The sequence below is a fragment of the Phyllostomus hastatus genome, unplaced genomic scaffold, assembly GCF_019186645.2.
Source record: "Phyllostomus hastatus isolate PE091 unplaced genomic scaffold, TTU_PhHast_1.1 phas_contig_40, whole genome shotgun sequence".
NCBI lineage: Eukaryota > Metazoa > Chordata > Mammalia > Chiroptera > Phyllostomidae > Phyllostomus > Phyllostomus hastatus.
In genome coordinates this window covers 2134329-2161845 of record NW_025333872.1, presented here as the reverse complement: position 1 = coordinate 2161845, position 27517 = coordinate 2134329, and the positions used below count along the sequence as shown (strand labels likewise).

The 27517-nt window shown below is 36.9% G+C and overlaps 1 protein-coding gene across 1 annotated transcript in view; it reads right to left on the bottom strand.

The window, feature by feature from the left end:
* Positions 1-27517, bottom strand: part of ZFAND3 (zinc finger AN1-type containing 3) — a 331244-nt gene that overhangs the window by 213606 nt on the left and 90121 nt on the right. The window contains exon 2 of the mRNA XM_045843915.1: positions 13374-13414. Within this exon, the coding sequence (XP_045699871.1) occupies positions 13374-13414 (41 nt within the window). The remainder of the gene's footprint in view (positions 1-13373; positions 13415-27517) is intronic.

Sequence of the window (27517 nt, the reverse complement as noted above, 5' to 3'; positions counted from 1 at the left end):
ATTTAAAGACATCTGTCCTTCAAAAGTTTAATGAAAGTGCTGCTAAAATTACAGAGTCTTAAGTCAATGATGACTCAAAATTCTATTATCATCTGAAAATAACATCTATACACTATGGGAAAATTTTATATTCTTCCTCATAATTTTCAAGTATCTTTTGGGGGTTCTCTATTACATTGCAAACTTGGCTAGATATATTAGAAAATAAAAAGGCTACCAAAGCTACGGTTTTATATAACCGCCCCCTTCCCTACAGATGAATACTCAGGAATTCAGAATATTTTGCTAACACATCTTAATCGTAAAGAATAAAGTAGATCTGAAATGACAAACTTTTAAATTTTTTAGTCCATGAGGAAATTTACAAAACCATATTTTATGGAGGTAAATTTTTACTCTTCTTTCCCCGAAAAACAGCTGATCTTCAGTAATGGCTCTTCTTTGTGAGTCAAAGAGTTAAAACCATCTTTTACTCCCAAATGAGTGTCAGCCCCACTCAGAGGTGCCATGTTTTATTTAAAACATACTCTTTCTCACTAACTGCTTTGTTCTAATTGGCAAGGCAAAGCCAGTCCCTAAAGCACATAGCTCATTACATTCAGTGTGGATTACAAAAACACACCACGGAAACAAACTGCATCAAAATGTACAAATTAAAGGCACAGGAGTATGGGGCAGGGAGGTGGAATTAGATTGTAATATGAAACAAAACCCACAGGGAGACCGGGGAACAAATCACTAGTGTCTCTACAAACTATACAAGGTTTCCAAATGAGCAAATACACAAGGCAGAGGACAGGCTTTCCCATAACTCAACCAGAGGCTCCCTGGTGGTCTAGCAGTTAGGATTTGGTTCTCCCCCATAACTCAACCAAATTGCTAAATATGGGTAACACAAAACTGGAATTTTTTTCAATACTATTATGCACACATGTATGAGAGAATGGGAATACCAACAAGAAGGTTTAACAAACGAAACCTACAGGTTACATTATCTAAATATGAAGCTCGTCTTTGCCTTAACGCTGACAATGTGCAAAGAGCCCTGCAATTAAATCACACCTCCAAACATTAAAAAAAAAAAACCTTCTAAGAAGCTAAACACAGGAGACCAAATTAGAAAGGATGTTTCACTATGCAGCACAGAAAGATTAATAAACTAAAAGTTATATGAACAAGAAAGATGTTAAGAAATGAAGATCGCACGACCAAAATAGAAAATGCAAAAAACACTCCCACCACCACACATGCAAACCTTTTTCCCAAATCAGCTATGCCGTGAAGCTTCCAGCACTATTTCTCTGATTTTCCCTGGAGAGATCTAAAGACAAACTGTACCTGAACTAAAAGAGAATATACATGATAAACGTAAACCCCTGACCTATAGACCTGCAAACCAAAGAGTTGCCCGTTCAATTCCCAGTCAGGGCATATGCTTGGGTTCCGGGCCCAGTGGGGGTCCCCAGTGGGGGGCAGATGAGAGGCAACCATACATTGATGTTTCTCTCCCCTTTCTCCTTCCCTTCTCCTCTCTCTAAAAATAAATAAATAAATAAAATCTTTTTTAAAAAAAACCCTAACCTATACACAAATGCAAAACAATGCTACTGCTACATCCTCACAGGGTTTTTATAGTGCAATCCCATCTAAACCTACTACCTTTACTCCTAAAAATATCAAACAGTGGAAGATTACATTTGGAGTCTAAATACCTAAAATCAAATCTAAGTTCTCTGCTTTAAAACTTATACTTAACCTTGCCCTGACCGGTGTGACTCAGTGGGTTGGACATCATCCCACCAACCTAAAGGTTGATTCCAAGTCAGGGCACATGTCTGGGTTGCAGGTGTGTGAGAGGCAACCAATTGATGTTTCCCTCCCTCTGGTCCTCCCTCCCTTCCCCTCTAAAAATAAATAAATAAAATGTTTTTTAAATGTATTTAATCTTGGAATGTTATTTAATCCATTTGAGCTGCAGTTTCTTCATCTGTAATATAAAGATACAAAATCACCAAAGCTGTGAGAATCAAATGCAATTAATATTGGGCAAAATGGCTTTAAAATGTAAAAGGGCTGTGGAAATCTTACTTATTATTGCAATTATTTCATCTCAGGATTTTATCACCTTTTTAAAAACAATATATAACTGTCCATGCCCTTCCTCCATCTTATTTCACATACATTAATTCTTGTTCCATTCCTCTTTTAAGTTATCTTGTTTTTGGCATTCCTCTTTTAATATTATGTACCCCTGTTATTTTTCTCCCAGCCAGAATTCTTAGATTAAGGTATTTTTTTCTTCTCTATATCCAATTTTTAGTCTAAAAGTAAATTAAGAAATTTTAAAAAACAAAAACCTTGTAATAGTTATGATTTTAACATACAATTAGTTCTACTTTACACACTAAGAACCACCTTAGCAGTGAGACTTTTAACTGATAAAAATTTTTGTATGTTAAAGATATTTTAGTTAGACATTAATGCCTTGAAAATAAAGCCCTATCATTTTACCAGCCATTTCTACTGTGATAGAAGAATTAAGTGAAAGGGGGTTATAACCAGCAAAAATGTCAACAAATTAGAGGGTCTCATTATAACCCTCTAATTCAAGCACAAAGTACACAGCCAGATCAAGAATTACTCTAAGTATCTACAGCAGGGTGGAAGCAAGACCACTGAAGCACATAAAAAGTCTCATGCTGTTTTCCTGAGTTTATTGGATAGTTATCCATACTCCTGCCAAATCCAAAAGCAAGTCCATAAACCTAAGTCTGATCATTTTAATTTAGTTTGCATTAGTCTGCTGAGAACATGTAACACAGGAAATATTAGCAGTTAACTCATTACTTTTCATGTCATAGAAGGTGCTTTATTACATGAAAAAGAGCCAACCACATCAACCCAAGCAGGCCTCAGAATTAGGGTCCTCCAAAATTCTTTGGTACAGGCAAATATTAGTACAAAATTTGAGCACATACCTTTTACATATTTTAAAAAATAATTATATTCTCCTGCAGTGTACTGAATGGTGCAACCCATCCTCACTTCTCCCCTGATGTTCATCCTCCCCCACTAAAAAAAGTCCACCTGGAATCTGTGGATGTAATCTTATTTAGAAAAAGGATCTTTGAGAATGTAATTAAGGATTTCAAGTTAAGATCATCCCACATCAGGGTGGGCCCTAAACCCAATGACACTTGTCCTTAGAAAAAGACACAGGCAAGAAGGGAATGTGCAGATGAAGGTAGAGACTTGAGTAATGTGTCTACAAGCCAAGGAATGCCAAGAACCTCCAGAAGAAACCAGCCCTGCTTGCTGACACTTTGATTTCACACCTCTAGCCTTCAGAACTATGAGAGAATAAACTCATAGTTCTTCTTATTGTTTAAGTCACCACATTCATGGTAATTTGTTGCAGCAACTCTAAGAAATTAATACCAATAAGATTATGTACTCTATAAAAATTAACAATATATAAAGGATGATAAAAATAAGTATAAATTCTCAAATTTTCCCTCGATGCCTCAATGGATCCCATGCACCAGTAGAGAGACCACAGCTACAAACAAACATGTGGGCAGAAATAGAGCCAAATGACAGCCACACTATCTTAAAAGACCCACTCACTATTAAATTTCTTCCTTTTCACCTAAAATACTACCACATGGTCACAATTTCTCTACTTAAAGCCAACAGGGGTGTCCAACCTGCAGCCCACTGTCCACGGGCCAGATGCAGCCCAGGATAGGTATGAATGCAGCCCAACACAAAATCGTAAATTTACTTAAAACCTTTTTTCTTTTTTTTTTTTTGCTCATCAGTTTCCATTGTGTTTGTATAATAAATGTGTGGCACAAGACAACTCTTCTTCCAGTGTGGCCCAGAGACACCAAAAGGTTGGACACCTCTGGAAAAGAAGCTACCTTTCTGCTCCTTAAAACACTGAGCATTTTGTTTCCCATTGGAAGGGCAACAATTATTTTCGATATGGTTTCCATAACATCTTCAACACACTGCTTCATTTATCTTGACTAGTACAGAAATTAGCAGCATAATTTAAAAATGCTTATAAGTAAAACAGCAAACTGCTATAGACTAAGAGGTCAGAAAGGCTGCCCCAGCTCAGCTTTCCTAATCAGGGAAGGACCCACTGCCCTTGTCTTGCTTTCATTTGAGAACAAGGAAGCTACCCCACAAAAAAAACACAATTTCTAATACAAAAATAGTTGACATATTTCTAACAAATGTTAATTTAAAAAACTAGAAGAAAACATGGGTTTGCAATTGTAATATAAAAACAGTAGTTGAAAAGAACTTAATATGTCACCCTGACCAGTGTGGCTCAGTTGGTTGGGCATCATCCCATAAAATGAAAGGTTGCCAGGGTTCAATTCCCGATGAGGGCACATGCCTGGGTTGTAGGTTTGGTCCCCAGATGAGGCACATGAGAGAGGCAACAATCAATGTGTCTCTCTCACATCGATATTTCTCTCCCTCTCAACCAACCGATACTTCTCTCCCTCTTGTCCTCCCTCCCTTCCCCTCTAAAAATAAGTAAATCTTTAAAAAAGAAAAAAATTTGTATGTTCATCAACAGAGGACTAGATAACCTGGTGCACAGTATAATAAGGGTGACCAATAATTCACCAACCACACTGAGAAGTACTAGTGCAAAAAACAAAAACTGAAACTATTCCAGGTAAATCACGACATTAATTATAACAGAATACTGTAACAGTTAAAATGATGATTGGTTTCTAAAAGCATTACTTTAAAAGCCCTGGCACTTGATTGCACCATGGTCCCATGGACCCAAGGGTCACAGAATCAATTCCAGGTCAGGGCACACGCCCAGGTTGCAGGTTCGATCCCCAGTTGGGGCGTATACTAGAAGGCAGCTGATTGATGTTTCTCTCTCATATCAATGTATGTCTGTCTTTCCCCACTTCCCTTCCTCTCCCCCCTTAAAAAAAAGCAATGAAAAAAAATGCTGTTGGGTGAGGATAAAAAAAAAAATTTAAAGCATTAAAAAAATGCAAGTTGTAAAATGACTAGTGCAATATACATTTTTAAAACAAAACAGAATCATACCTTGTTTATATAAATACCCATTCATAATAAAAGTATAAATACAAGAATAAAAAGGACAATGGTTGTCTCTGAAGAGGAAGGAGGATGACTGAGTAAAAGAAAACTCTTAAGATAATGTTAAAAAATGCCAAAATGTTAGTGTCTGTTAATTCTGGGTTGACTAGTAGATGTATTACTCTTTATAACAGTCTGATTTTTCAGATACCCAAAGCAGACAGACACCCTCCAGTGGATGACACGTAATGACTGAGAGAATCTGATGAACTGAACTGTCTCTTTTCAACAAGTACATAACAGTGTTATAATTAAGAAATCTTTCTTGGATTTTTGGCTTTAAAGAAATCAGTCTATAACAGTAATCAAGTCAACAGAATTACAAAGACAGAAATACCCTATTTCAAATGCTTTATTTTAAAAGCAGCAACTGAGCCCTGATTTTATGGCTTAGTGGGTTGGGCATCCTCCCTCAAATATAAAGGTCACAGGTTTCATTCCCAGTCAGATTAAGTGGCTGGGTTGTGTGGGCCAGGTCCTCCCAACTGGAAGTGTGCAAGAAGCAACAGATCAAACAAACTTTCTCTCAGACATCGATGTTTCTCTCCCCGCTTTGCCCTCTCTCTCAAATAAATAAATAAATAAATAAATAAATAAATACATGCACAATCAAAATCTTTTTTTAAAAATAAAAGAGAGAGCATTAGCTGCCTTCCTTCTGAGAAAAGGCAATTTGAAAAATGAAGGCATGAGAAGCATACTCTCCTGCCCGTATCTCACCATGCTATGAAATAACTAATTGGAATGGATACTTTCACACTATTTTCCTGATGGGTACACATTCTCACAATTTCTAAAAGGATATATGCACAACAAGGAGTACTTAAAATTTTCAGATTCACTCTGTTCCTCTTATTCAGATCCTCAAGATTCAGCTGTAACCCTCAAATCTTCCTTTTCAAAAGTTACTGGAATTAGGCCACTTCTATTCTTAATTTCTAACAGGGAATAAAAGCAGGAAAGAGATTAGAGTGTAATTCCAAGCAGTAAGAGTTGCAGCTTCATGTGAAAACGTTTTAATTTACTTGCTATGAAATAGGAATTTGTTACCCTGTTCTGGAAATAACCATGAAACTCAAGCCACCTCGAAGAATAGTGGTAAATCAAAATTTTCATTTCACCCTACACCCAGCATTGCTGTATTACTTATCTTGGATGTTAACATTTAGATTTCCTATCTTGTAAGCTACAGCCAACTCATTCTGCTCATTCCAGAAAGAAACTAATCACTTTGGAGTCTGTAAGGCATAAGTACAATGCACTTTACTTTCTAAATTTTTATAATTTTTACAATTACATTAATAATAAAAGTCTGGATGTATAAACCAATGCTTTTCAACTTTTTTTCATCTCATGGCACACATAAACTACTAAAATTCAGCAGCACACCAAAATATACACTTTGTGCTGACCTAACAAAAAAAATAGGTATAATTTTGTTTCATTCACACCTGCTGGCTATTGTTGTGTTTGGCTGTTGTCACTTTTTTATTTGACAATCAAGTGAAAAGAGGCCAGTGCCCCTGACTAAACAGTCAGGAATTGCATGTTTTAAAAACTCTCGCACCACACCAGTATGTCTCTTGTGGCACACCAGTTGAAAATTGCTGATATAAACAAAATCAAGTGTAGTTTAAACCTTCTCCAGATACTCCGAGACCACCAATATTAAAATTTTCATGTAACTTCTTCCACCTTTATCTTATGTAACTATATACATATAAATTATGTGCAGTCTAATTAAAAAAGGATATTTCACATACTGCTTTTAGTCTTTTTTTAATCAGCATTTAATTAATGTCCCCATGTTATTTTTAAAAGGGAAAAAATTCCCAAATAAACTAACGTTAAAAGCATAAATTATGGAACTCTATTATTCAATTAACATTTTGTATTCAGAAAATTTAGAAAATTTGACAGGCAATAAACAAACTTGGTAATTTTCAGACTGGATATCAAGTATGCAGCAATGGGAAAAATAAAATCCTACACTGATACTGGCTATTTCAATCCCTTACAGCCTTCCTGAAGTCCGTACTGAATTTAGAATAATAATTATAGAACAATACCAACAAATAATAAAAATGGAAATGAAATTACATACAGAACTAAGTTTTCTACTAGCTGATGAAGGCTAGTAACAGAAATATATTAATTATAACAATATTGTTCTCCAAAGTTAAACAACAAAACCCAACACCTAAGATTATTCATTTGAACAGGTACCTGAAAACAGATTCCTTCAAAACTAAGTAAAAAGCTGTAAAAACTACCAGAATTGCTTCCTATATGACCTATATCATTTTCTTTATTTATTGCAGCATTCCTCACTAACAATGGGCACAAGACATAAGTAACCATCACACAAAGGTAGGCTTAACTATCTTCCCAGTAAGAAATATATATTTTTGAAAAATTACACTAAAACTAATTTTCATAAAATTAAATAACTTCAGCATTATCTTATAATTTAAGAAATGCTTTATCTGCATTTTTAATTAATATTTAATTGATGAGACCTCTTGTACTTTAGTTCTTCTAGTCTTGTCCCTTTCTGTAAATCAGCATAGCATTAAAAGTATTCTTTTTTAAAGAAACTATTCTATAAAGTTTTTTAAGAGCTTCTTGCACTGTGAATAATTGTCTCTCCCTGACATAGCCAATTTTGTGAATCATGCAAGTTTCTTAAAAGTAAGCCTTAAGTGAAACAATGTTTAAATCATGTCTATAGTTTAAAAGAAATCGCCTCCTTTGATTTCTCAATGAAGAACCCTTCTCATAGTTTATAATATACATTTTAGTATTAGTTTTTATAATTTTTATTGTATTTTTTCTATCACCAATTATCCCCCTTATACGGTCTTCTACCCCCACCCTCCCCCCTCATCCCCCACAATCACCACCCTGTTGTCCATGTCAATGGGTTCTTCTTTTTTGTTCCATCCCATGTTACTTAAAGAAATTCTTGAAAGTTATTAAAAATTAAATACATACTGTTATCTAAAGGTCCACAGGACCAACTTGTTCTTTGTACATTGAGCACATGCTAAGTTTTTCTTCTGATATGGATCTGTCATCAGTGCTACTCAAAGAATCCTCCATCCCTTGGGACATCAGGCTTACTCCCTTCTTAAGTATTAAGTCTATCGATTATAGCTATTTCATAGTCACCATACTCCTCTCTCCCTAGCAGCAAGCATTTCTAAGGGTGGCAGAGATAATGTCACAATGCAGAAGAAGTTATCCAGTCAGTTCTTTAAAAATTTTATGTATGCCTTCTCCACTTGTGATCATCCTGTTTGATTTTTTGTCATCCATACTTTTATGTAGCCATATCATTTTGTGAAAAACACTGTTTTAATGATAGTTGGGCTTCAATATGATAGTACAGGAGGTCATTGTAAATTAGGTAATAAATGTCCTTAAATATCAAAGACCAGTTAGTATCTAACACTCACAAATTCATAATATGAGTTGAATTGGCATACAAACAAAATAAAACCATAGGCAATATCATTTTTCACCTTTGTAAAGGGCAGGATTACCCTTCAGGTGCTATGCTTGGTTTTGTTTTGTTTTTTAATTTTTGTTCAAGTACAGTTTTCTGCCTTTTCCCACCACCCGTGCCCTGCCCTCCTGCCTTCCCCATTTCCACCCCCTCCCTGTTATTGTCCATGTGTCCTTTATAATTGTTCCCGTAAACCCTTCACCCTTTTCCCCCATTATCCCCTCCCCTCTCCCTTCTGCTATGCTTGATTTTTCATGTGTATTTTAACAGCAATCAGGTTTAGCCCATATTTTCACACAGAAAATCATGAAATCCAAACTAGTTAAAGAGCTCAGAATGGACAAAAGTCACAAGAAATCAAATGGTTAACCCCTTGCTTGAAGACCAAAAAAAAGCCCTATTTTGCAAAGAAAATGAAAGCCCAAATAATTCAATGACTTTTCAATGATTTTCTGCAATTGAGTGGTTTTCAAACTTTTAAAACTATACTTCACAGTAATATAAAGAATGAGGAAAAAGTAGGTTTAAGTCATGTTCATACGGAAAATAATACAAAAATAAACTGTGTTTCATATACTCACAACTATAAACCTACTTTTGCTCCACTCTATTTTTTCCATTCCATTTGCTGTTTTTCTGCCTTCCCCATCAGCACCCCCTTCACACGTTGTGTATTTTTCTTCCTCAAATCACAATTGTATATATGTTTAGAAATTTGGGTTTCTCTTAAGACTAAGACTATTTTGTGAGAAGCCAGATTCTCCCATCTTTGAGTTTTGATGTATTATCCTTCCCAGTCAGGAGTGTTAATTATTTTTATATTATATCTAAAGAAAGGATTTGCATAGCTGATTTGCAGTTTATTTGAAGTTATGGAAAGAATGTGTAAACTACTGAAAATTATGGCATTTAAACACCCTTGAATATAAGTTATCAATTCATGACTTCTATCACAGACCTTGACTGTTTTTAAAGCTGAGGGTCCTTTTTGTTTTGTTTTGTTTTGGGGGGGATTGTTTGTTTCTTTCTTTGTTTGTTTGGTCTAGTTATGGCTTTCCTAGCCCCTTGGTAATATTCTACATGTCATACTCTCCTTTCTTTCACTAAACACTTTTTTATATTATTATTTATATGACTTTACTAAAAGATAGATATACAAAACAGAATTTCATGATATAATATTTATGTTATGGTGAACAAACATTTACTGGTTGAAACACTACTTTCTAATGCAGTTTTTCAAACTGTGGGTTCATTGTGATTCATTAGTGGATAGAGAAATCAGTTAAATGGGTCATGATTAGCATTTAAAAAATTGAGTGCAACAGGAAATAATCACTGCAAATACTATGTACAACACATTAAATCTTGCCTGTTTTCTTTTGCTTAAAGATTAAATAAATAATAACCCAAGATTAAAGAAAATCCAGAAGCATTTTAAGTCCATTGTACCTGAAATCCTAACACTAGAGAGTCAATCTTTTCTAACAGCTTCCCCAAAATACTTCCTTTAAATGCCTGGTGATCCTAGCACAGAAAATCATGGATGATGAAGGTCTTCAGGCCAGAGCCCTTTAAGGCTAAGAAAGAAGCATACTACACATTGGCGGGGGCCAGGTGGGGCGGGGCGGGGGTGGTGGTGGGGAATCCAAATTATCTTAAATGATTTCAGCCAAGCCAAACCAGGATTCAAGATGAGGGTTGTCAAAAAATAAAAATAATACCCTCCCATTTCAAAGAGAGAAATTTTAATTGAGCTGCAAACCTTTAGGAACAGCAAACTCAGCCAGGTTGGGCACTCTTTTACATACAAGCAAATGGATGACACAGACATTTCTTATTCTAACAATACAGAGAACCACTATTATTTGGTATACAATTTACCAACAACTAACATTTCAATGGTCTTTTAGTAACTCTCACTTTCTTTTCCAAATACTCATTTCCTTCCCTTTCTCTGACCTCGAACAGCCCACAAAAATTTTATAAAGAAAAGGAAATTTATCTAATTGATGATAGTTATTGGGAGTATGTGCTCACCAGCTGTATTTCATCAGAGGTAAACAGTTATCAAAGCTAACTTTAAACTAGCACCCTTCTCTTTCAACAAGACTTTAAGTACATTTTTACTCATTTCATTCAATTTTATGTAAACAAGCTATAACAAACTCACTCTTTCACCAAGGATTTATTCTGAAAAGGAATCTTGAAAAATCTCTAAATAACCACAGCAATTTTTAAAGTGATTTTTCCATTCTCCAAAAGCATATTTTACACTTTAAGTTATACTTTAAAAAGAGTACTTACAATCACAGTGGCTGTGGCCAAATAACCTCCACGGTGTCTTGTGTATTTCATGACTTTACTACAATAACGCATTTCTATAACCTATCTTCATACAGGAACAAAATTCACAAGTATATCTTTAACAATGAATGATCTTTTTTCTTTTGATTTTTGAAAAGAAAGCCAAATGCTACTTCAGTAAGCAGGATGTTACTAGTTACTCCTTTCAAATGATGGGAGAATCGGGAATGTGGGGGTAAAGATAAAGGGGAAAGAAGGAAAGAGTATCTTCTTTACATACTTGAAAATCTTTTAATATTTTCAAACAAAAATGGCAAAGTTCTATACAGAGTAAATGGATTTAGATCACCAGAGGAACAACAAATAATAACCATGGAAAATAAAACTAACAAGTCCAAAGAAACACAAAGACTGTGGCTGAACTGCCTTCATTAGTAATTTTTTAAATTTTATATTTAGTTAGGGACATGAGACAGTTCTTTGAGTATCTGATCTCAGCCACGTTACTCAAAGGGGCCTGGCCTTCCCCAAAGCTACATTTTACTGAATTATAAGGGGAAGCTAGCTCTACATGGAGAGTCATACAATCTAACCTACATTTTGTCTCATTTCTACTTTCATCACTACTATAAATTCATCAGTCAGGAAGCATTTCTTGATACCTATAATTGCAGATATGAGAGAAAGAAAAGCAAAATATACTCTTTAATATGGCAGAGATACTGTTGAAAGTCAGATAAAAATCAAACTTTCCAATATTCTTTCCTTTAAAAGACCTACAGTATTTCACAAATTCTAAACTTCTAACAGTTACAAACAGCCAGTCTCCCCAGCCCTCTCAACTCCTTCCCACCTATCCCCTAGTTTAGGCATAAATGCAAAGGCCTAAAGCTTATACTATGATTATTTCCACACCAAACAGCATAATAAATAGAAGATAAAAACTGACAAAGATTCTCCCCTTAACCAAACTCTAGCCAGGCTCCTCTGAACCCTCTTCTCAACCAGGCCTCAACCTAGCCTAAAACACTATAAACTCTTAACACAATTAACTTTATCCATGCCTCTCACCCAACATTAAAAGACTTTAAACAAATGCTAACAGTTTCTAATAGCTCAAGGCCCCATCCCTAAATTGACCATAGCACCTTTTAAATTGCCTGCCTAGGAAAGCTCAAAACAATTTAAGGTTTGTCATAGCCAACACCTTCCTACAGGCCCCTGAGCAACCTGTCTTAGAGCATTTACTAAGAAGAGTTTACAACTGTGAATCCTTCCTCTGTTCCTTTGAGATGCAGTATACTATCTCCTACAACTCAGGAGATTTTTCTCAAGGACACAGGAAAGCCATTCTTTTAAAAGGTAATCTTCGGTAAGGATAAGGCTCTCATTCTCTGTACCAGAATAAAATCCTGCTATGGTTGACAGCTAAAAGACACAGCCAGCCTTATCATACACACTGAACAACCCTCTGTAATCTTTCACTTCCCTGACTCTACTGAGCCAAGATAGCAACTCCTGCCTACTCTTACTCTGCCTTTAAAACATCCAGTCCCTCTGCACAAATCCAAGTTGAGTTCAGTTCACACAAGACCTTCTTCCTCATTGTAGCAGCACATTACTGATAAAGATCTGTCCTTACCACTTTTAACTAGTGTTTGGCTTTATCTTTGACAAAAATTAAGTAAGAAGAAACATTAAACATATCTCAATTAGTAAAGACTTAAATACTTTCTATAAGAGCCTTTAGATATAAAGTTCTTTTTTAAAAAAGAAAACATAAAGGCTTTAATTTTATGAAGGAATCATAATTCATGGAATCAACCAATCAGCATTCAGGGACAGGAAAAGGTACCTGGCAAACACCAAGCCCCAATCCTCTCAGTTACAAATGATGAATCTAAGACCCAAAGATATTAAATGATTTACCCAAGGTGATTTCAATGAGGGGTTGGATTAGAAATAGCTAGTTGAGCATCACTGTCTTTCCAACTCCAACATGAAAATATTTTTGACCCCTCCCCCACATACTTTTTTTACATATTCTTTCTCTTGCATTCTCATTGGTAAAGCAATATTCACCATTAATCATTCAATAACAAACATAAACATATATTACTCCAGTACAACACGAGTTTTTACAATTCCACTGTGTACCAACAACTCTACAATGAGGAAAGTCTGTTTGGTGCAACTGTACACAGAAGACTTCATTTCACTCAGGGAAGTCTATTTCAACAGTCCTAGGCAAATACATGAAGCACCTTGGTGAAGAGAAACAGCTTTCACACACAAGCAAAAAAACAAAACCCCATGCATTTGACCCAAAGGAAAGCCAAATGATTTAGATAGTCTTAAAAACGACCAAAAGAAGAAAAATAAAAGTAAATTAAAAATCCTTTTCTGCACTTACCAGCAAAGCATTTGGAACAGAGGTTCATAGTCTTGCTGGACCTAGGGCAAAAGAGAAAAAAGAGCAAGCTAAAAATCAGCATCACTGGTCAAGCAACTGAACTAATAAACTAATGGTAAGTCCCTAACCAGCCTCACCTCTCCCACCGCAAAACAAAAACAAACAAAACACAATGCTTCTTGTGACTTATCCAATGCATTATTTTTTGTGATTAGTAGCTTAAGATGACACAGGAGCCAGTTATCTCCCACATGACTACCACATTCCCATGTTCACACTGGAACATATACCACAAAGTTATCACTACAAACAATGAAAACTTTGTCTGAAAAAGAGTAAAACTTTCTCCTCATATATGCACTCATTTATTTCCATTGCATTAGTTGAACTTTTATCCTATCTTCTTTCTCCTCATTCTAGTCATATTTCAGATTCTAGTCACATTATGAACTTGTTTAAAATGCTTTCTGAAGATGTTCCCAATCATTATTTTTCATGTCCTTTCATCTGTTAATAATAGCTACAGTTCACTGAATAATAACTTCTATGGGCACTTCACATACATTATCTTAATCTTCCCAACATCCCTGAGATGGACATTTATTATGATATTGCTTTGCTTCTAAAATGCACTTTTCAAGAAATCACACTGACATTTGTACAACCAGGAAACATACATGGCTACAAGGGATGACTAAATTACTGAGAAAATGTTCCCACCGCCTCCTCCTCCAAGGAGTCTTAAATTGAGAGGTCTTAGGAAATCAAAGACATACAGTCTCATGCCCATTTGACAGGTGAGCAGCTTGCCCAAGGTCACATAGTTGAACTGCAGGCGAAGTATGTGACATGAGTACTAAGCTAACTCCAAAGGCAATTCTGCCATCCTTTGTTCACAACACAGTGGCCCATGCACAACATGACAGGCACCTATTAATTTCTTCTCATTGCTGTTTCCCTTCCTGATTCTCTTCCAAGTAGACTCATTCCTACAGCTTTCTTCCAAAAGCCTCCTAGAATACTGCATGTTGATAAGCTGAGCTATTTATAGCCTCATTCCTCACCAACTCCCCTCCTAATATGTTAGTCTTTGCCCAGAGCTGATTCTACACATGAAATAAACCAACTTTCTTCCGCACTCCTTAGTGAATTTGATAATTAATGAAAGCCTCCCTCAGGAAGTATTCCCTGATGACTATGACTGTATTCCAGTGTTCTGGAACTGAAGACCTAATGGTTAGTAACTGTCATAGGGTGACAAAGTCAGGAAATGGGAAGGGGTGGTCATTACTTCTCTTTCCCAAAGGAGATGCTATGTTAACAAGTGGATCTTCCTTTAAGATTCTGCTTAATATAAAGACACAAAAGGAAGCAGAAAATTTAAGTATCAATAAATGCATAAAATGAATAAATTAACAAAGATGTATTAATAATAGAATCTGTTTTTACATGCCTACTATGTGGTAAGCATGATACCAGATGCCTTCATCTTCAACTACCAAATGAGGAAACAGAGGCTCCAAGGGCTATATAACTTTCCAAAGGTTACAGAACATGTAAATGTACGAATCTGGTCTGTCTAACTCTAAAACCTGTGTTCTTCTCACCATGTGCCTCCAGTACTGAAGGAGAAGGGTAATTTGGGAGAATGGTCCCAAAACTAAAGATTTAATCTACAGAAATCAGGTCAGCTCCCTAAGAAAGTAAAGTCTTTCATATGGTGAAAGCACAATGCCTGTCCTCCCCTCCAAAAACATGTACACACTATAGGGAGCAACACAAGGCTGCCAGTTCCAACACACACATCTAAAAAGTAAATTCCTTTGTTACCAGAACTCCCCCCCAGGGAAGCAGTCCTCTCTCCCAGATATGGTTTCCTTCTCTTATACATGCACTGCCATTAGAGCCAGAGGTAACTTGTTTTGTCTCCTCTGCTGCTCCCCACTGTCCAGCAGGAATCATGAAAAGCCTACAGAGAACAACTGTAGAGGGCAGATCAGCACCAAGTGTGCTAGTTTTAAAATCTGTATAAACTGGTAAGAAAAAAAATGGCAAAACAGCATTTTTCTCTGCATTTTCTTATCTGCAGATACTTCATGTATTTAAAATATTCACTAAACCTGTATATTACCTAAATGACATACATTCCACTTTCTGCTTAGGATTTTTTCAGCAATATATTTATCAATCAGACTATTAATGAAATAATACAGCTACCTGGTACTATTAATCAAAACAGAGATGTCTGAAATCTGAAATAAACCAGATTCTGGCTACAGAAATAATGGCCACTAGTAATGCCAACTTAGATCCCGCAGGTCAACAAAAACTGGTGGAAGCTTCTGAGAATATTGTTCTTTTCTCATGTTTAACATGTAAAACTTGAAGTTAACCATAGGCATACAACTATTGACTGCGCATGTGATCGATATGCACAATCTTGGGACAAACAGTTCTCTATGTGGCAGCAAACATGAAAGATTAATATGATTCTCTAATGTCCCCACTACTCCCCCAAAAATCGCTCTCACTGAGCTCTCTAATGGCTACCATGTTTTTAAAACCAATGTAGGTTTTAGTAGGCTGAATAATAACCACCTAAAGAACTAGAACTCTCAATATTCCCCGCAAACATACATGACCCATTTCACCCACCTTGTAAAAGGTAATACATTCTTCTCAGTCACTCAACTCAAAATCCTAGAAACCAACTTTGATTCCCATCTTTCCAGCAGTCTCTCATACATAAGACTAAGCAAGATTCATTAGTCCTATTTCCAAAAGACCTCAAATCTATCTACTAATCTCCTCTGTCAATGCCTCTACTCTAGCCACCATTAACTCACACTGGTCCTGTGTAAGTGACTTTTTACTAGTCTCCCCATTCCCACTCTTGACCTTTCACAATTATTTTAAACATAGCAGCCAGAGTAATCTTTTAAAAAAACCTTATATTATGCTATTTTCGGGCTTAATGCCATCCAACAATTTATATCACATTTAGTATAAAATTGAAACTTCTTACCAAAGTCCTCAGGTCTCCTCATGATCTTGGCTCTGCCTACCTCCATTCCTTATTTCTCACCATTATGCCCCTCTTAATTACCATGGTCCAACCACACTGGCTTCTCTTCTGTTCTAGAATGTGTTGTAGCATTCTTGCCAAATTTGTTGCCTCTATCCTAAAATCACTGCAAGACTGACTCTTTCTTGTTACTCAGGACCTGCTTCAAACCTCCTCAGTAGGCTTCACCAGACAATCCAATTTAAATCAGTCCCTCTTCCTGTTTCCTTCACATTATATTTTTATATCCAGTCACTGACCCGTTTGCTTCTTGAGTATCTTTCACCACTAGAAAGAAAATAAGTCTGGCCAAGAGAGAGGTGCAGGTAGATATACTTTGCCTCCTCACACAACCAAAAAGACAACAACAAATTTAAAAACAAAAAATAACCAGAACTGCCGAAAAATCTAACTGTACAGAAGCCCGACAACCAAGAAGAAACGTTCATCCCTACTGGTACAGGGGGCAAAGATGGGCAGCCTAGGTGGAGATGACTCACGGCAACATGAGAGCTGGAGGACCCAGGTGGCAAGGCAGCGGCTATCAACCGGTGGCTGCCACATTTGCCCTTGGATAAAATGGGAGGAACAACTGGGGAGTGAGACAGACCGCACAGCCCAGTATTGCAGCGTGAGAAATAAAGCCTCAAAACCTCTGAATGAAAAAAACCTGTGGGGGTTGAGGTAGCAGGAGAAACTCCCAGCCTCACAGGAGGGTTCATTGGAGAGACCCGAAGGGTCCTAGAACGTACACAAACCCACCCACCCGGGGAATCCGCATTACAATGGACCAATTTGCTTGTGGATAACAGGGGAAGTGACTGAAAGTCAGCAAAGAGGTGAACAAGCGGCATTGTTCCCTCTTGGACCCCTCCCCAACAAACAGCACAACACAGGGATGTGGGTTGCCCCGACCTGATGAATACCTAAGGGTCCGCCCCTTACCACATAACAGGCGTGAGAAACAAAAATATATATATAGTCCAAATGAAAGAACAAAGTCCCAGAAAAAAATACAACTCAGTGATGAAGAGATAGCCAACCTATCAGATGCACAGTTCAAAACACTCGCAATCAGGATGCTCACAGAATTGGTTGAGGATGGTCGCAAAATGGAGAAAAAATTGAAGGCTGTGCAAAGTGAAATAAAGGAAAATGCACAGGGAACCAACAGTGACGGGAAGGAAACCAGAACTCAAATCAATGGTTTGGACCAGAAGTAAGAAATAAACAGTCAACCAGAACAGAATGAATAACCAAGAATTCAAAAAAAATGAGGAGAGGCTTAGGAACCTCCCGGACAACTTTAAACATTCCAACATCCAAATCATAGTGGTGCCAGAAGGAGAAGAGGAAGAGCAAGAAACTGAAAACTTATTTGAAAATATACTGAAGGAGAACTTCCCCAATCTGGCAAAGGAAATAGACTTCCAGGAAGTCCAAGAAGCTCAGACAGTCCCAAAGAAGTTGGACCCAAGAAGGAACACACCAAGACACATCACAATTACATTAGCCAACATTAAAGAAGAGGACAGAATCTTAAAAGCAGCAAATGAAAAAGGAGACAATTACCTACAAAGGAGTGCCCATAAGACTATCAGCTGATTTCTCAAAAGAAACCTTACAGGCAAGAAGGGACTAGAAAGAAGCATTCAAATTCATGAAAAGCAAGGACCCACATCCAAGATCTCTCTATCCATCAAAGCTATCATTTAGAATGGAAGGGCAGATAAAGTGCTTCCCAGATAAGGTCAAATTAAAGGAGTTCTTCATCACCAAGTCCTTATTATATGAAATGTTAAAGGGACTTATCTAAGAAAAAGAAGATGATCAAAGATATGAACAGCAAAATGTTAACAAATTCACAACTATCAACAACTAAACTTTAAAAACAAAAACCAAAACAAACTAAGCAAACAACTATGACAAGAACAGAATTACAGAAATGGAAATCACATGGAAGATTATCAGAGGGGAGAATGGGGGGAAAGACACAGGGAATAAGAAGCATAAACAGTAGGTAGAAAATAGACAGGGGGAGGTTAAGAATAGTATGAGAATAGTATGTATTCTTCTAAACCTCACAAACAATGAAAAATGAAAAGCAGTGTTTTAGAACTTTAAACTTCTCCATTAAAAGACACTAAAAAGAATAACAACCTAATGCAATCTATAACTCATTTTTGAATTCTGCATTGGAAAAAAAGTGGAGGTACAGCTCTAGAAGCTATTTTAGGAGCACTGGGGAAATTTCAATATGTATGTAAAATACAGACATTATAAAATTACTGTTAACTTTTTATTTTAATTATTTTTTTAATCCTCACCCAAGGATATGTTTATTGATTTAAGAAAGGGAGAGAAAGCGAGAGAAAAAATGATCAGTGGCCTCCCTTACACATCCCCATCTAGGATCAAACCCGCAACTTAGGTGTGTCCCCTGACCAGGAATCAAACCTGCAACCTTTTGGTGTATGGGATGATGCTCCAACCAACTGAGCCACCTGGACAGGACAAAATTATTGTTTAATTTTTTAAGTCTGATAATGATATTGTGGTTATATGCAAGAATGTACATCCTTGTTCTTCAGAGATCCATGCTGAAATATTAAAAGGTAAAACTGTCATGACAGCTACAAATGGTTCTGAAAAAGGTGTATTTATAGAAAGAGCTAAAGCATGGGTAGCAAATGTTAACTACCAGTGAATCTAGGGGAAAAGTGTATGGACATTCATTACACTACTTAACCTGTCTGTGGTGAAGTATTTCAAAATAAAAAGCTGATGGAGGATATCCACACAAAGATTTATTTGCACATTAATATGCATTATTCATAATAGCCAAAAACTAGAAACAATCCACATGCCCATCAATGAATGAATATAGAAATAAAATGTGATATTAGCCACAGAATGGGCTTACTATTCATTAATAAAAAGGAATACTATAGATACAAGCTACAACATGGATAAACTTTAAAACATTCATCTCAATGAAAGAAGCTAGTCTTCTTTCTAGTGGGTTGGCTTTTTGGCCATTTACTTTTTTCCATAAAATAAAAAGCACATTTTTCATTTTCACCAATAACTTCATCGATCTGGATATTTTGAGTATGTTGGTATCTTCTGCTATTGGTTTCTAGTGGGTAGAGGCCAGGGGTGCTGCTCAACATCTTCCGATGAATATAACAGTCCACAGCAAAAAATTATTTAGCCACAATGTCAATAGTACCAAGAAACTTCACAAACTGCTTTTGACACATTCCATCAGTCACAGCACTTTCTGCATACACTGCACAAATCCGTTTTTCTTTCAGTTGCGTTTTTACCTCTCTTGAAATAATAAAGCATAATATTCCGAAAATGTTGCGTATTTTCTTCCATCTTCAATACTAACATGGCTACACAAAAATCCACCAATTTTAATGTTTTTTAAATGCACGCTGATATGATAGCTGTCACAACACAATGGAACAAAATTGTTTCGAATGACGTTAAAGACAAATAAGCATTACTACAGCCACTGCACAGAAAAACTAAACAAACATTTTGCCAACCCAATACATCTTATGATTCCATTTATGTGAAATACCCACAAAAGGCAAATCTATAGAAACAGAAAGCAGATCAATGGTTGCCTGGAACTGGACACAGAGGTTTACCACCAATACTCCTGAAGAAACTTTTGAGGGTGATAAAAATGTTTTAAAACTAGATTGTGATAATAGTAGTATACTATACAAATTTACTAAAAATCTTCAAACTGTACAGTTAAAATGGGTGAATTTTATAGTATGTAAATTATACCTCACTGAAGTTGTTTAAAAATAAAGTTAGGAAAGGAACATTCTATGATCTGAAAAAAAATATCAATGTAAAACAATGATAATTTGGAAAGAAATAAATTTGGTTATCTGCTAGCGTAGACTGGAAGCAGGCAGTAAGACATCAGGTTAAACTATATAATAAACGGAGTTACCTTTCTATAAAAAAAAGGAAGATAAACAGAAAACACTGAATAAAAGGTTATTTTAAAAGTAAAGAACTCCAATCCCTTATTGTTATATTCTCAAACATAGTTTTGTGTTCCCAAATAAGACCCCTCCAAAGATAATTCATTAATTAAGTTTATATCAAAAGACTGCCTTTGACAATAAAATGACAAACAACCCAATTTAAAAATGGGCAAAGGGTTTGAATAGACATCATCTAAAGAAGATACACAAATGCCCAACAAGCACAATGAACACAAAGTCAGCAGTTGTCAGCAATATGAAAATCAAAAATCATAATAACCTACACTTGACACCTAATAGAACAGCTATAATTTTTTTTAAGTGTTTGCCAGGATGTAGAGAAACTTGAATCCTCATAAATTGCTTGGTGGGATGTAAGATGGTACAGCAACCATGGAAATTTTGGCAGTTCCCCAGTAAGTTAAATATGCAATTACCATATGAACCAGAAATTCCACTCTTAAGTATATACCCCAAAAGACTGAAAACAAGTTTTGAAACAAAAACTTGTACATGCATGTTTGTGGCAGCACTATTCACATTCTCCAAAGGTAGTAAGAACTCAAACGTTCATCAACTGATAAATGGATAAACAAATTATGGCTTATGTCTATACAATGGATTATTCAGCCATAAAAAGGAACGAAGTAGTAGTATGTGCTGGAACACAGATGAACCTTAAAAACATACAAAGTGAAAGAAGCAACACAAACAAGGCCACAGGCTATATGATTCCACTCATATGACATATACAAAATAGGCAAATTCCCAGAGACAGAAAACACATTAGTGGTTGTCAGTGGCTGAAATGAGGAGGAGGGAATAAGGAATGACTGCTTACCATGAGGGTTTCCTTTTGGGGTGCCGAAAGTGCTCTGAAACTAGACAGTAGTGGGTGATAGTTGCACAACAATGTGAATGTACTAAATGTCACTGAGTAGTATACTTTAAAATGGTGAATTTTATGTTATATGTATTTTACCATATTTTTTTTAAAACTCTGCTTATGTCTTTAACTTGAATCTATTGATTCTTCTGCTTCTTTTGGCTTCTATGTATATCATAGATCATATAATAAATATACCATAAAATCTAACATTTACTATTTGCTCCATGTATGACACATGCTAGGTATTGTGTGTGTGTGTGTGTGTGTGTGTGCCCGCGCGCATTTTAATCCTAAAAACCTGTAAGGTAGGTAGGGAGGTATAAGACACCAAGGTTCAGGCAACAACTAGTAAGAGGGAGAGGTGGGATCAAACCCTAGCATTTATAAGATTAATTCAAATATAAAAGGGAATAAACTAAATGGTTTTCAAGACCCCTTCCAGTAATACAACTCAATGAACATGCTATGGAAAAAACAAAATCATATCCTTCCCCAAACTGTCCTGATAGTAGCTTTCTGGTGATATATATGGAAAAAAAGTCAACACTAGTCCTAAAAGACCTTCAGTATGATATATGCTAGCATTTCTTTCCTTCCACCAGGATAACACCAAGACATCAATTATAGTGTTGGTTATCATTTCCAAGAGTCCAAAAGATCCAAGTAACTGTCACCACTCATTTCAAAGTAAATCATGAAGAGGGGTGCGGACAATGGCTGCACATAAGCATTCAAGAAATGGAAATAACTTAAAAATACATATTCACACTGACCAGTGAGGCTCAGCTGGTTGGGCATTATCCCACAAAGTAAAAGGGTGCTGGTTCGATTCCCACTCAGAGCACGTGCCTAGGCTCCAGGTTCGGTCCCCAGGGAGCATGTACAAGGAACAACCAATTGATGTTTTGCTCTCACATCAATGTTTCTCTCCCTCTCTTTCTCCCTCCCCTCCATTCTAAGTAAATTTTAAAAGTTAAAGAAATGTATGCATAGAGATTCTCAGTCCCCACCCTAGACCTAGTAAATAAAAATCACAGGGTTAATGCCCAAGAATCCTTATGTTTTCTTAAAAGCCCAGGTAGGCAACCAAGTTTGGAAATTGCCAGAGTCAAGTGGCAAAAAAAGTGTTGTTTTTTTTTTTTTTTTAGTCAAATAGAGCAGAATAGATAAGCCTGGTCTGGTTAGAACTGGTATTAAAGTACAGGAGTATCATACTTAGTTATAATCTAATTATGATGTGAGATCTACCTACTACTGTATGTACACTTAGATTTTAGAGGGCATGATTCTACCCAAAATGCACTTGAATCTTTGCATTAATTCATAATATTCAATATATCAAATTGTACCTATAATGCCTTTAATAAATTTTTTATGAATTCTACCTGCATATGTATATTTACTATGTATATTATACATATACAAAAATGCGTGTACACACATTAGTAAACCTAAATAACATTAAGCATGCCTGACAATCTAGCCTGAATTAGTTTTCAAATAAACAAACACAAATAAATCCAATGAATGTTTATGGGCACCCACACTATGTGCCAGGCACTATGCTAAGCCCAAGAACAAGACACAGTCTCACAACACTTCTTTTTTTTTTTTTTTTTTGAGATTTTATTTATTTATTTTTAAAGAGGGAAGGGAGGGAGAAAGAGAGAGAGAGAAACATCAATGTGCAGTTGCTGGGAGCCGTGGCCTGCAACCCAGGCATGTGCCCTGACTGGGAATTGAACCTGCGATGCTTTGGTTCGCAGCCCGCGCTCAATCCACTGAGCTACACCAGCCAGGGCACCATACTTCTTATTAACAGGGACATATCCAGTCATTAAGCAGACTGCTATGGAACCCATCCCTTTTCATCCTTTTCCTTATTTCACTTTTACATGTGAACACACTATTTCATTCTTCCCCAGGGCATTAGGATTTTCACTTTGTCATATCAACCCCCTTAAATTCCAATTTTCATTTTACACAGGGAAAATGCACATTCTGGCAGCCTCTGTTACTATTTCAAAGCAACCGGGAAAATTCTAGATCCACATTTCCATTGGGCTGAGACTTTCCAAAATGCCTAATAATGATACTTTATGACCTAGAAGTTCCAATGAATTGGTAGTAAGAAAACACTGATCTGCTTCAGTGAGACTGTAATTGGAATGGTGATTAAATGCATCATGTTAAATTTACTCTAGGCCTTTTATAGTATGGCAAATATAAAGTGAACTATCAGCATCAGCAGAACCTAAACCACACTTTCCTTCTAAAATAGTACTTCTGCATGTCAAAGGTTATCTCGAGCTTGTCCATTAATAATTAAGTGGCATAACATGACAAACTATATACACTCACACAGGTTTCCACAGGATGTACATGGCCCAACAAGGCTTACTGTATTTAGCAATTTAGGACAACCTTATGTATGTCAGAGCAGCGCATATGCACCACTATAGTTAATGGTCTGTCAGCATTTCCATTATAAAGCAATTTTCAAAGGTTTATTGCTCTGCTGAAGAACTTGCTCTGAGCTGAAAACTGACATTCCAGAAAAGCAAAACGTAGTTGTTTATTCCCTTCCAAGTAGGTAAAGTACTTTGCTTTTTTTAAAAGTTAATCTGACTCTTTATTTTAGAATTTCCTCATCTAGCCCTTTGAGAATATCCACAGAACAAAACCCTCACACCTCACAAACTGACTATTTTTTGGTAATAGCAGTTAGCAACTTGCAAAGTACAAGCACAGATTCCAACTTATTTATGGAAAACATGTTTTTAAAAAGTAGGCATATTGGACTTCCAGCCAAGATGGAGGCATAGGTAGACACACTGTGCCTCCTGGCACAACCAAGATAAGGACAACAACAATTTAGAAACAGAATAACAATCAGAACTGACAGAAAATTGAACTGAATGGAAGTTGGACAACCAAGAGGTTAAAATAGACAAGTTCACCCAGACCAGCAAGAGGGGCAGAGTCAGGCAGCCGGGTGCGGGTCGCAGCGTGGAGAGCAGAGACTGTTGGGACCCGGGGGCGTAAGGCTTCCGGGGCACACAAGACCACAGTGGGCGGACCCTGAGCCCACAAGCGGCAGCTAGCAGACCCTGGCTGAGGGGTGGCAACCAGCAGACGCAGTGAGGTGGCAATTGTGAAGCACAGCACTGCACGCAACCCAGGATCACAATGCTGGGAACTAGAGCCTTGGGGCACTGATTAAAAACACCTGTGGGGGTTGAGGTGCAGGGAGAGACTCCCAGCCTCACAGGAGAGGTCGCTGTAAAGTCCCACAGGGTGCACAAGCCCACCCACATGGGAATTGGCATCAGAGGGGTCCAGTTTGCTTGGGGGAAGTAGCGGAAGGGACTGGAGGGCCGAGGGAGAGCAGAGCAAGTGCCATTGTTCCCTCTCAGACTCCGCCCCCACATACCACAACCCAGACCCAGCACCCACATACCACAACCCAGACACCACAACCCAGCAACTGGGTTGCCCCGCCCTGGTGAACACCTAAGGCTCCGCCCCTCATATGTAACAGGCACAACCAGACCAAAGGAAAAAAAAAAAAAAGATGGTTCAAACAGAATTGAAAGCCTGGCAACCAGTACTTTTAAGCAACCAACAGATAGCCAACCTATCAGATGCACAGTTCAAAGCACTGGTGATCAGGATGCTCACAGAATTGGTTGAATTTGGTCACAAATTAGATGAAAAAATGAAGGCTACAATAAGTGAAATGAAGAAAATGCATAGGGAACCAATAGTGATGGGAAGAAACTGGGACTCAAATCAATGGAGTGGACCAGAAGAAAGAAACAACCAAATAGAAAAGAAGGAAGAAACAGGAATTCAAAAAAATGAGGAGAGGCTTAGGAACCTCCAGGACATCTCTAAATGTTCCAGCATCCAAATTATAGGGGTACCAGAAGGGGAAGAGGAAGAGCAGTAAGTGGAAAAGTTATTTGATCAAATAATAAAGGAGAACGTCCCTAATCTGGCAAGGAAATAGACTTCCAGGAAGTCAAGAAAGCTCAGACAGTCCCAAAGAAGTTGGGCCCAAGGAGGAACACACCTAGGCACATCATAATGACATTACCCAAGATTAAAATGAAGGAGAGAATCCTAGAAGTAGCAAGAGATAAGGAGACAGTTACCTACAAAGGAGTTCCCATCAAACTGTCAGCTGATTTCTCAAAAGAGACCTTACAGGCAAGAAGGGGCTGGAAAGAAGAATTCCAAGTTATGAAAGGCAAGGACCTACATCCCAAATTGCTCTATCCAGCAAAGCTTTCATTTAAAATGGAAGGGCAGATAAAGTGCTTCTCAGATAAGTTCAAGTTAAAGGAGTTCATCATCACCAAGCCCTTATTTTATGAAATGTTACAGGGATTTATCTAAGGAAAAGAAGATAAAAGACATATATAGTAAAATGACAGCAAACTCACAATCATTAACAACCACACCTAAAACTAAAACAAAAACAAACTAAGCAAACAACTAGAACAGGAACAGAACCACAGAAATGGAGACTACATGGAGGGTTAGCAACAGGGGAGTGGAGGAGGAGAGAGGGGGAAAAGGTACGGAGAATAAGTAGCATTGATGGTAGGTAGAAAATAAGGGGAGGGCAAGAACAGTATGGGAAATGTAGAAGCTAAAGAACTTACAACACATGGACATGAACTAAAGGGGGAAATGTGGGTGGGAGAGGGTGTGCAGGGTGGAGGGGAATGAAGGGGGGTAATGGGACAACTGTAATAGCATAATCAATAAAATATATTTTTTAAAAGTAGGCATATTTTTATGAATCAATTGCAAGTTTAAAATTTTTTTCATCAGTTCTACCTAGTTATATTAAATTATTCATAATACTAGAGTACACTGCCATTGATAATAAAATCAATGGACAAGTTTTAAATTTCCAATTGTTAAACCTCATTTTATCCTTCCCACTCAAGAACATAGACTGCTACTGACCTCCTGTAAATTTTAATCCTGAAATCATTCTTTCAATGCCCTCTTATCCTACTTGTTAAAGGGGATAAGGGATAAGTGCTATAGGTAAAAAGCTAGAGAGCAAGAAAAGTTATATACTAGATAGGAGAAGCTTTAATTTAAAAAAAAAAGATTTCATTTATTTTTAGAGAGATGGGAAGGGAGGGAGAAGAGAGGGGAAAAACATCAATGTGCTGAAGAAACATCAATAGGCTTCCTCTTGCCCCAACCAGACTCAAACCAGCAAATTCCATGCTTTGCAGGTCAATACCCAACCCACTGAGCCACACCAGTCAGGGTGACAGGAGAAGCTTTAGAGACAAATTGGAAAATTCAGAAAATGATGATCAGGCCCTGAATGACAAAGTTCACAGAAAATATACTAATCTAGAAGACTGGTACATTAGTGATAAACTAAAAACTTTTATTCAATCTCTGGAAAATGTTCTATTAGCCTAAAGATTTCAAACAAAGATGAAATCAACCATTCCAATATTTGGTTTCTTGTTACTGAATCTAACTTGAAATCTTTAATATTTATACTTTAAATTACAGGGGTTTTCAATTATACAGCTAGGTATAATTCTGAATAAATAAGAGGGTTAAACAACTCTACCCAATAAATAAGAGGGTTAAACAGAAGAATGGTTTTCTAAGCTTCAAGATTCTTATTATGTACACATAAAGACCCTCTAAAAAACTTTGTTAAGATTGGTGATCAAAACAATCCTTTAAAAATAAACACTTTTGCCCTGGCAGGTATGACTCAGTGCACTGAGTGCCGGCCTGCAAACCAAATAGTCGCTGGTTCCGTTCCCAGTTAGGGCACACACCTGGGTTGCAGGCCAGGTCCCCAGCTGGGGGCGTGTGAGTGGCAACCACATACTGATGTTTCTCTCCCTCTCTTTCTCCCTCCCTTCCCCTCTCTCTATAAATAAATAAAATAATCTTTAAACACATTTTTAGAGATGTGTAAAGATTTAACCAAGGTACTACAGCTACAGCTTAATATATTTTGTTGATTTTCCAACTTTCTATTACTCTGAAGAAAACTAGTTATAATCTCTGAAATTATTAATATTTTAAAACATCTATGAAACCACTTTCAGACAAGTAAAACCACAAAAGAATGTTTGTAAAATGTTAAGTAAATGGGATCCAATTCATGACTATAGCC